Source organism: Urocitellus parryii, chromosome 3 (genome assembly GCF_045843805.1).
Source record: "Urocitellus parryii isolate mUroPar1 chromosome 3, mUroPar1.hap1, whole genome shotgun sequence".
Taxonomy (NCBI): domain Eukaryota; kingdom Metazoa; phylum Chordata; class Mammalia; order Rodentia; family Sciuridae; genus Urocitellus; species Urocitellus parryii.
Window position 1 is genome coordinate 200,055,178 of NC_135533.1, and position 12,040 is coordinate 200,067,217.

Genomic DNA, 12,040 nt, shown 5'->3' on the forward strand with positions numbered 1-12,040 from the left:
CGCAGTTCTTAACTGGTGTGTGTGTGTGTGTGTGTGTGTGTGTGTGTGTGTGTGTATATGTGTATGTGTACTGTGATGCTGGTGATTGAATCTAGCGCCTTGTGCATGCTAGGCCAGCCCTCTGGAGGCGTTATTTTAAGCAGATAAAATAATATGCTCCTTAAAATAGTTCAATGCTGAGAGTGCCCCATCCAACTTCTATCCAGGAACCCTTTCATCCTTCCCACCGCCCTTTGATTTAAAAAAAAAAAAATTATATTTATTTATTTATGTACTTGGTGGTGCTGAGGATCAAACCCAGGACCTCTGCATGCAAAGCAAGCACTTTACCACTGAGCTTCATCCCCAGCCCCCTAACACCGCCCTTTATAATTGTTTTGCAGTATGTGTTCCAGCCGGACTTAATCTTTAGGGAGACATCAGGAACGTGGCTGGGCTTGAAGGGAAACAAGCTGAGCTTGCAGGCTAGGCTCTGAGAGCGCGCCTTCTCCAGGATACCATAGAGATGATCCTCCCAATTCCTAGAAAGGCAGTCGAAGATGTGCAAGAACTCGACTAACGCACTACCGACCGCGCCACCGTTCTTCTGGTCCGAGACTGGAACCCCGTTTCCCGGGTCTGCACAAGCCCCTGAGATCGTAGACACCGCCCAGCGGGAGCCCCGGGATCTCACGGTGAGCGTGCGGCACGGGTCCGGAGAGGGGAACGGAGAGGTCTCGGCGCGCAGTGGCTGGGGACGGCCGTCCGGAGCTTCCTCTCGGGACTGCTGTCTGCGCGTGCAGCCTGGAACCCGGGGCACCCTGGGCTTCTTGGCCGGGTCCAGCCTACAGTCTGACCACTAGCACCACAAAGCCCAGAGCCCAGCTAAGTGTCCAATACAGATGATAAACCTAAGAAGATGACAGTGAATGTATGAATAAATGATGAATGAATGGGATGTGAATGATGGAGGGCTCATAACCATGTCGGAAAACGAAGGCCTGGGGCTCAGAATTCTAGGTCCCAATACCAGACACTAACCCCAGCCTATTCTACAACTAAGAATCTTGTTTAGGGACTGTCTTCGTAGTCTAAACCACACTTAAGTGGGAAGTGTCAGGACCTAAGTTCTAATCCTGGAGAGTACCGAGGCTGTCTTTTGATCTCTAACGTTGGACTGTCAAGTAGTCAGTCGGTGCCCTGTTTTCTTCATCAGGCTCAGAGTTGACAGGGAGTTATGTGACAGCTTGTGTGCAACGTTTGTTTTCCAGCAAAATGTTACAATCCATTATCACCAAACATTCATGGAATTCAGGAACAAGGAATAATCAATCAGATTACTCCGTAAGTGGAATTGTAGCTTCCCCAAAGGAAAAATGCTTCTAATCTAGTGCTGGAAGATATGTATATGAGTGGGTTTAAGTGATATTTTATTTTTTGGTTCTTTTTAAAATTGAAGCATTATAATTACACTTGGATAATATTTTTAAACCACATTTATTTAGTACTGTATAAAAGCCAGTTCTAATTTATTTGATCTTCGCAACTGCATATTATCTGTAATTTTTTAAGCAAGAAAACAGAAACAGAGACAGTAGGTTATTTGCCCAAGAACACATTGCTACTAAGTGACCCAAGGTTGTAGAAAAGGTAGAAAATTGCTGCTACAGCTGTGTGTTATTTAGTGCCAACAGGCAGATTAAGCAGGGTTTCAGAGACTAGTACATTTCACTATGGTCTTACTGAAGAAATTGCAGTTTTAAATTCTTGAAAAACCGCACCTGGGGGCTGGGGTTGTGGCTCAGCGGTAGAGCGCTCGCCTTGCATGTGGGAGGCCCTGGGTTTGATCCTCAGCACCACATAACTGCACCTGACTTAGACCACTTCAGGTAATTATTGAAGGGTAAGGAAGTAGCAGTGAAGAAATAGTTTAAGAGAAATGAGGAGGAAGCCAGCTTCCTATTAGGTTAGCAAGATGATGTATTAAAGATCCTTTCTCATCATGGGAGTGGTGGCGCATGCCTGAATTCCCAGCAGCTCCGGAGATTGAGGCAGGAGGACCATGAGTTCAAACCAGTCCTCAGCAAAAGCGAGATGTGAAGCAACTCAGTGAGACCCTGTCTCTAAATAAAATACAAAATAGGGCTGGGGATGTGGCTTAGTCATTGAGTGCCCCTGAATTCATTCCCTGCTACCCCTCCCCAAAAGATCCTTTTTCCTTTTGCCCTTTATTATAATATCCATCTTCCCTTAGATCTGCAGATAGATCGTTTTAGCATCTTAAAATCACTAACAAATTTGGGGCCGAGGTTGTAGTTCAGCGGTGGACCACTCACCTAGCACATGCAAGGCATTGGGTTCAATCCTCAGCACCCCATAAAAATAAATAAAATAAAGGTATTGTGTCCAACTATAACTAAAAAATAAAAATATTTTTAAAAAATCACTAACAATCAGATTACTCCACAATAGGCACTTAGGGAAGCATCTGTACTTTCCTTTATAGGTAGTATATAAGACTATGGGTCAGCCAACCGTGGAACATGGGCCAAATTTGGCCTATCATATTTTTTGGTAAAACTTTTATTGAAATACTGCCAAGCTCAAATATTTACATATAGTCTATTGCTGTCTTAAAATTACAAAGGCAACTTTGAAATTGCAGTAGAAAGAGAGTTTAGTTGATGAAGCCTAGTATGCTTTCTGGCCCTTTACAGAAAAAGTTCCCTGCCCCCTCAGTTAGACAATATAGTAACAGCTCAGATGATCCATGCTTAGAGAGAGGGGGTCATCACCAAGACATCTTTCCTTCTATATAGGTTTTTTGATCAAAATAACATCCAACACCTCTTGTGTGCATAACATGTCACAGATATTTCTATGAATTCTTTACAAGAACTAATTCATTTAGTCCATGATTCAGAGAATTTTGGAGTTGGAATGTCTTAATGGAAATTATCCAATTATATTTTCATTTAAGAAGCTTGTGGGTCAGGTAGACCCACTCACATGGCAGGATAAAGTTCTGACTCCCTGTCCAGTCCACTTCCATCTTATTCTGAATGAAAGACCACTACCATATCCATTGAATCTGATATTTTTAAATTTTGTTTCAGGGTTTTTCTTTTTTCTTTGGTGTTGAAACCCATGTTTTAAAAATAACTTTTCTGGGGCTGGGGCGGTGGCTCAGTGGTAGAGTGCTTGACTAGCATGTGTGAGGCACTGGGTTTGATTTTCAGCACTACATATAAATAAGTGAATAAAATAAAGGTCCAACAATAACTAAAAAATTTTAAAAAATAACTTTTCTGACTATAAAAGTAACACATTTATGTTTACTAAAGCAAAAATTGAGTATATACAAAAGTATAAAGTTACAAAGTAAAGTGACTTGTTTACTGATCTGGAGATAAGTATATTAATTTTGGTGAATTTTTCTTTTCTATTTTAAATATGTGAATTCTGCTAAGTTGGTGTATTAATAATAATTTGTTTACTCAGAGCTACTTAGTACATGCATATATATATTTTTGGATTGGTGTCTTATATCCATTTGCTTCAACATAAAAGTATTTTCTCATGACTATTCTTTAAAAATATGATCTTCACAGTTTAGTAACTTATTTTATATATATATATATATATATATATATATATTCTATCAATGTCTTTTTGCCTGTTTTTTAAAATTATAGTAACAATGTGATTTATGCACAAAAATCTTGGGGACCATCTGATTGTATTTTTTTGCTTTTTTCCATCTGATTATAGATGTCGTTCATTTCTATGGGAAAATGTTCAAATATTACAAAAAGATCAGCTCTAAAGCAAAAGTGTATTATAATTTTATACTTCAGGGATGATCACAGATAGCAATTTGGTGTCAATTCTCATATTTAAGTTAGGATTTTTTTAAAAAGAGTAAAGTAAAATATAGACAGTAGAGGAATTTAGGGAAAATTATTTATAATTCACTATCACCACAGTGATTATTTTTCCTTCTTGATCTTATTCACATTCACCAAACAAACATATTTCATATGTTTGCTTCAATATGTTTGTTAAAAAGATCAGTGTGAATAAAATCAAGACGAAATTTTAATGTTCTGCATTTTAATTTATATATTTGCATAAGTAGTTTTCCAAATTGTCCATATTTTCGTTTTAATTACTGCTATGTTTCTATAATTTCCACTAAGTGGAAGTACCATAATTTGCTAAGCTTCAATGTCTACCAACAGAAAAATTATCTACAACAACATTGCAGGGGATATTTTTTTTTTTTACATGAAACAAAATTCCAGTTTTTGTTTCCCTCTGAGAACTTCTCTATGAGAAAGTTCTAGTAATGGAATTACTAGGTGAGAGAATGCAGGCATTTTTGTGATTTACTTTCATGATTTCAGTTACTCTATGTCAAAAACTCTAGAGGGCTGGGGGTGTTCAGTGTTGCAGTATATGCCTAGTGTGTGTAAGGCCCTGAGTTTGATCCCCAGCACCACCAAACAAAACAAAGAATACTCTCAGTGTTAAGTGTTTAGCTCACACCTCTCTCCTCTATTCCAGATATGTTTTACTTTTCCTTCAGACATTTCAAAACTAAATGTATCTTTTTCTTTCCCAGTTCAGTGTTCCCACTTCACTGTATGTCACTATCATCATTGAAGCCATAAACTTGCCAATTATTCTTGACTTATCTTTCTCACCTCCTTCCCACAATACTCATCCAGTCCTGATGATTCTGTCTTATAGTTTGTCCAGTGCCCTTTCTGCATATTCAAACATCCTCACAGAGACCCGCAGCCATGCACTACCACCCTCTACCCTTTGCATGCACTCTTTCCATGCTGTGGGCAGAGGAATGTTTTTATACAATAGTAGATTGAATCATATATTTTATCAAATCTTTTGTGACTTTCTGTTCACTTTAGGGTTAAATCCTTAAATGGTTTGCAGGATTCTGTTTGATCTGGGCTTTCCTTGCCCTCAGGCTTTCTATCTGATTTCTAGTGCATAATAGTTTAGCTGTACTGAGTCTTTTTCATTCTTTCAAAGTTTTGTGCTTGATTCCTTAGGAATCTTACGTTTAGTTTCAGATATAGTTTATTTACTATATTAGTAAATATAGTATACTCCTGTCTAGTTCCTATTTGTCTCCTTAACAGAGGCTTGGTTTCCTATATTCCTATATTTCCTATATTCCATAGTACCCTATACTTTCACTTTTGTTAATTCCCGTATTTGAAGATATTGATTTAATTTTTTTTTGTTTAGATATGATAACAAGTTCAAGACTAGCAAGGGCATTATTTGACTACTCCCCCAAACCCCTCAGTGTCTAGCACTGATTACTCTCAAATTCTACTCTGCTGTTTGAGTGTCTTTAGGATTGTGTGACACCTCTTTAGGATTGTGTGCCCTGTTTATGTTCCTCCTCTGAAAGAGAACCAGGAAAGCCTACACATGATCTTCTTAAACATTCAAAACTCAAAACAGGAATTTCACAATTATGTGCTCATATTGAGGGGGCTGGGGATGTGGCTCAAGTGGTAACGCACTCGCCTGGCATGCGTGGGGCACTGGTTTTCGATCCTCAGCACCACATAAAAATAAAATAAAGATGTTATGTGCTCATATTGAGCTGCCTGCTTGAAGAAAAAATTGTTTCATTGATATAACATCTAGAAGAAAGGACAATCATCATATTTTTAGTTTGTATTAGAGATCCCTAGGCATGATCCAGGTTAATTAACATATGGTGGAAATTAATGAAACAGATCTAATGCATTAGGCTTTGCATGAAGCCATTTTCCTGTGCAGCTTATGATTATATTAACTGACTTTTAGTAAAGATTATTGTATAATGAACAGAGTGCACTAAGTGACATGAATATTCATATCTGTCTAATCTTTGTCTTTATAATTTAAGGTAAAAAATAACATTTGGATTTATTCATCAAGCGCTTGAGCATTGGACAGTCTGTCTGAGTCTACCACTTCCTGAACAGCTGAAAAATAGTGTTTGTGAACCTAGATGGCTGCATGCCAACCCCAATTTTTGCTGAAATAGTCACACTGCTATCCTGAGAGGTATTGTGTGTGTTATTAGTTTCCCCAAACAACAATTGTTATTCATTTTTCTGTTTGCTGGGAAAATGATATCTGCCAACGGAACCATTTTTCCCCCTTTGAGCAGGGTTGGTGGTTTTCCAAGCCTGAAGTCTTTTCTAATCAAAGCAAGGAGAAGATTTGTGGATGTTGAATTTGCAAGGAGCTGATGAGAAAGCTACTGAAAGAGACACTTGTTCAGGTGAGTGAGTATAGGACACTGTATGAGACACAGCCACCCAGTAGGAAGGGTTTGAAATTTTAGAACAGAAACATATTAATGCTCAGGAGATAAAATTACTCTCTCTCACAGGAATGTTGGGAACAGGTATGGATGAGCATCTCCAGGGCCATCTTTTTCCTGGTACTCAATAAATCTTTATCGTTTCCAGCCTTTGCCTTTTAAAATTCTCCCATTATCCACTTTTTGAATAAAAACTATCCGTATTACCCATTTTGGTTTAATCTCAGCCTCTGCAGTGTCTGTTATTTTCCATTTTTACTCTTGCCTGTGATTGGCTCATTTCACAGGTGCTTTGCTGCCCATTCCATGAGGTTCCTCATCAGTGGTGATCACATTACCCTAATGTAGATCTCTACCAACTCTGACTTATTTGCCATGCTTGCTTTTATTATTCTATATTCATAGGCCATTACTGAGACCTGTGAAAGTTGGGGTCCCACAATTTCAGTGACCAGCTCTGTCAGACACAAGAAATATTTACTGTGGTGATTTCTTTTAGGTTGGAAGAACAAACCTGTTGCAAAGCAGGGTGTTGTTCAAATTGATCCACCAGGGAGAATAGCAAAGAGATTCCAAGAGGATGAACAGCAGGGTTCTATGTTGGAAGAAAAATATGCCAGTGAGGACATAAAGGAAAATTCTTGGGAAGAGGCTCCTGGGCCAGGAGGTTTTGGGGGAATAACCTTTATCCACAGAGAAGCATCCCCTGAAATGTTTAGTCAAGAATATAATTTTGAGAAAAGCTTGCTTTTGACCTCAAGCCTTGTTACACATCTCAGGGTTTCTACAGAAGAGAGTCTGCATCAGTGGGAAACATGTCATGTACATACAAGTGATATTTCAGACCATAGTAAGTGTTCAACTCTCTCCACACAGAAAAAATCTTGGCTATGTCAGGAATGTGGAAAAAACTTCACTCAGAGCTCATCCCTTACCCAACATCAGAGAACTCATACTGGAGAGAGACCCTATGCATGCGAAGAGTGTGGGAAAGCTTTTAGTCGTAGCTCATTCCTTGTTCAACATCAAAGAATTCACACTGGAGTGAAACCATATGGATGTGAGCAATGTGGGAAGGCCTTTCGATGTCGATCATTTCTTACTCAGCATCAGAGAATCCACACTGGAGAGAAACCTTACAAATGTAATCAATGTGGGAATTCTTTCCGCAATCATTCACATCTTACTGAACATCAGAGAATTCACACCGGAGAAAAACCCTATAAGTGTAATAGATGTGGAAAGGCATTCAGTCAGAATACACACCTTATACATCATCAGAGAATTCACACAGGTGAGAAACCTTATTTATGTAATGAATGTGGCTCTTCTTTTCGTAAACACTCAAATCTTATGCAACATCAGCGAATTCACACTGGGGAAAAACCACATAAGTGTGATGAATGTGGGAAAACCTTTCAAACAAAGGCAAACCTCTCTCAGCACCAGAGAATTCATACTGGAGAAAAACCCTATAAATGTAAGGAGTGTGGTAAAGCCTTTTGCCAGAGCCCATCTCTTATTAAACACCAGCGAATTCATACAGGAGAAAAACCCTATAAATGTAAGGAATGTGGCAAAGCTTTTACTCAGAGCACCCCTCTCACTAAGCATCAGAGAATTCATACAGGGGAAAGACCCTACAAATGCAGCGAATGTGGTAAAGCCTTCATTCAGAGCATTTGCCTTATTCGACATCAGAGAAGTCACACTGGAGAAAAACCCTATAAATGTAATGAATGTGGCAAGGGCTTTAATCAGAATACCTGCCTCACTCAGCATATGAGAATTCATACTGGGGAGAAGCCCTATAAATGTAAAGAATGTGGGAAGGCCTTTGCTCATAGCTCATCTCTTACGGAACATCATAGGACTCACACTGGTGAGAAGCTCTATAAATGTAGTGAATGTGAAAAAACCTTTCGCAAATATGCACACCTTAGTGAACACTACAGAATTCACACTGGTGAGAAGCCGTATGAATGCATCAAATGTGGAAAATTCTTCAGACATAGTTCAGTCCTTTTCAGACATCAGAAACTTCACACTGGTGATTAATCTTGGCATTTAGATTATGATGGTTTCTCTAGAAAGAGTACCTAAGAATCTGGCTGGGAGGAGAGGGGCACATAGAGAAGATGAGACTTGGCTTCTCTTCTCACGTGGAAGTGGGAACCTGGAGGATGCAGAACTTACTCCAGGTGGACATCTTGGAATACTGGGTAAAAAGGAAAAAACAGTTTTTCAGATAAAGCTGTCATATTACCACTCCTCTCTCCATATGACTACACTGAAAGGGCAGACATTTGTTAAGTTAGCACTTGTGTTTCCTTTACCATGCTCCACATAGCCTTCTGACTTTGTCACCTAAGTACAGTGGCTGATGTGGAAGTGACAGCAATTCTGATATAGTTCTGAGGTTTAACTTCCAGATGTTTGAGGCAGCTGTGACCATTCCATGATAGGGAGGATCCCTGATCTGTAGAAGTAGTCCTGTGAGTGGGATACAGAAACAAGTGGGGGAAAAAAAAGAACCTATATTCATTCATTCAACCAAATAACAGGATGTGGCCAAAACTGGGCTGATCTGTACAGATGTTCTGTGGAAGATGACATTCATTGGGGTGAGAAAGATCTTTCTGATGCTTTTAAGCCTGTGGGTGACATGAAGCTAAGAAGAAAATAGGAGACGAAGAGAGTTTGCTATTTTATTGAAAGACAGGTCTGCTCAGGGGAAGGGAAAGGAAAGTCCAACTTCTGTCACAGAAGAATACTAGTTTAGGAGAGAAGTGGTCTGTTGTGGACTAATAGTGATAAGAGGCTTCAGAATAGAAAGCCTGAATGTGTCTGAGGAAGCCATATATATATATAACCTTGCTTGGCTTAAGGAGTACATCTCTGTGTTAAAAGTTTGGCTAGGCCACTGGTTCACAGGAACTAGTGTAGAGGGACCCACTATGACTAACAAAAGGGACTTGGGTATTGGCCTTTAGGAGAAAGCTTTAGTAATGAAAGAAAACAGCCTTTTATGCTGGCTGGAGTTTCAGACTCCTGGCTAGTCCTTAATAGAGTGTTGGAATTTGTCAATGAATTTGGAAAGAATTCTAAATCCCTGTAAATAAAAATAACAGTTTATTGCTGAAATTACAGTTTACCCATTATTTCCTCAGTCCCTTTCATGTACTTAACTGCCACCTAGAAATTGAGCTCCATAAGATTATGGACTTTGAGCAGTATTTGAAATAATTTAGTAAGTTCTGAAGCTTATATTATTTTTAAAATATGAATATAAAAATCACCTAAAGTAAGTTGATTCTGGAATGCTTAGTTATTTGTAACTGCAGATATATCTTCTGTCTTGCAAGTATCAGTGTAACCATTCATAACTGTTAATAGGAATGTGATACAAGTAACACATTTGCTTTTCCCTCTCTAGCTGTGAAGTTTATGTTCTGAAGACCTACAACAGATGAAATCATAATTGAGGAAATTAATACCTTGTCTGCAAAAAAATAACCCTATGAAATATTTCTGAATATTTTATGCTCATGAAAATATATATTTTACTGAAAGTAAATATCAGTGTGTTTATACTTCCTAAATGAAAAATAACACTATAGAAATAATGCTGGTACATAGTTTATTAAATATTTGGTAGATTATTATATTATATATATTCTTATATCTTAAATTCTGGTGAAAAAGATTTTCTAAAATGGAATGGATATGACCTTGAATATTTAGTCTTTGGACAATTATAGTCTGCACATTTTCATTTCATGGGGAAATAGAAAAAGATTTCATCAGCTTTCCACTGCCCTCAGCCCATATTCTCACATTTACACATAACTGCTCCTAATTTTATTTCAGTTGTTGGCCCTTAAATGTGCCTTTTCAGTGTGTCCCTAAACCTAAAAATTGCCATTCTCTTCAACTTTTCTTTTATTCAGTTTTCATATTAATCCAACTCCTGTTGACATTATGTCCTAAATCTAGAAGCCATCTCCCTTTAGTCTAGTTCTCCAGATTATTTTTGAGACTATATTCAGTTTTTCTAAATAGTCTTTCAATTTCTACCACCACAAAGCCATCTTTCATTTTTCTTCTAGATGATTTTTCTAATCCTAATTGCATGCCTTATTAATTTCTCTTAGAATAAAGTCCTAGCCCTCTAAAGAAACACCTGAGGCTGCTCATTCATCCCATGACTACGTCTCCATCCTCAGCTGCCATTTGTTGTCCAGTACATTCTGCTTGATGGTGCAGATTTCTTTAGTTCTGCAGCATTGCCACTGTAATCTGGTACATTTTTGCATATAATATTTCTGTTGCCTCCCTTTCTTGCTTTGGCTTTCCTGGAGAGTTTGTATGCATTATTCATCAATGTGCTCAAGTGACAGCATAAAACTGCCTCTAACCTCACAATTTTTATTCTGTATTCTATACTTTTTATCGTTTTGTCATCATACATGATAATGGGTTGTTTACAAACCTTTCTTTTCCCACTGAACTGTACAGTCCACCAGGGCTCGGGAAATGTGATATTCATCTTTGTATCCACAGTAACTGGCACTTGAAAATTACTCAGTAAATAGTTGTTGAGCTCAACCAAAATACTGAGTTAGACATTTCTCCAGCCAGTCTGCCCATTGTAACTTAAGTCCCTATGTATCAGCAGAAAGGAGATAATGTGAGTGTATGTGTCTTTTAAGTGTTTGCCATGAGCAAGAATTCTGACCTCTCTCCAAGATATATATATATATATATATATATATATATATATATATATATATATATATATATATATAATTTGAATTTTGAATTATGTAGAGGACTCCATAATAAGAATAGTTTGCAGCCAAGGAAGTTTATTACAAATTAAATAAAGTTCTATCACAAGAAAAAAGAATGTATGTAGATGGAGAGACAACTACATCATCTGTAATATCCATGAACTAAAAAGGTGAACAGGAACTGAAGAGTAATACTGGTCTGGTATGAGAGCACTTGTAATTGAGAAATCCCAAAGTAGAAGTGTTTCTGGAGCTCATGGCCTGTCTAGGTCTTTAGGATGATAGATAGATTTTCTTGCTTATTCCTAATGTTTTGAAATTTAATGACTTCATAAGGATGCATTGAGATGGGGCTACATCAAATCCTTTGAACTACAGAAGATAAAATATGCAATTGGCCTTCCCCAAAGCTACATAAGCAGTTTCATGTAAATGTAAAATTGCAGTGTCCTTTTTTCATTCACATTTCTCTGTCTTACCTCTGTTCCAAATACCTCTTTATTTTATCCATTAGGGAACTGGCCAGTGAGGGCTCCATGCTATCCCCTCATATGGAAGATGGGAGAAACCCACTCTATAAGATCAGCAGTTTTTGCCCTCTAAATTTGATTTTCTATTTAACCCCTCCCTACTTGCCACATAAGGCAAAACTCCTGGCCTTGACTAGATGACACAGTTTCATTTCCCTGCATCCTATGGCCACATCAGGGCCAGGGATTTTTTTAATTGGGTGGAATATTTTTGGCGTCCATCTTTACCATCCTTTTCTCACCTCATTAAAAGAAGTTCAGCCCCAAATGCTTTTAAGCCCTAGAATTCTGATTCTAATGTACCCCTCAATTGAGTGTGCCCCACTACAGGCATAATTTCCATACAGAGGAGCCTGCTGATTTAGATTCTTTGAAGCCTAAAAGAT

The 12,040-nt window shown here is 38.1% G+C and overlaps 1 protein-coding gene across 1 annotated transcript; it reads left to right on the plus strand.

Moving 5' to 3' along the window:
• Positions 1 to 6,234: 6,234 nt before the first annotated feature.
• On the plus strand, positions 6,235 to 8,389 carry Znf502 (zinc finger protein 502). Its single transcript, XM_026408115.2, has 2 exons — positions 6,235 to 6,289; positions 6,831 to 8,389. The coding sequence occupies exons 1-2, from the start codon at positions 6,235 to 6,237 to the stop codon at positions 8,387 to 8,389; spliced, it is 1,614 nt and encodes a 537-aa protein (XP_026263900.2).
• Positions 8,390 to 12,040: the final 3,651 nt, after the last annotated feature.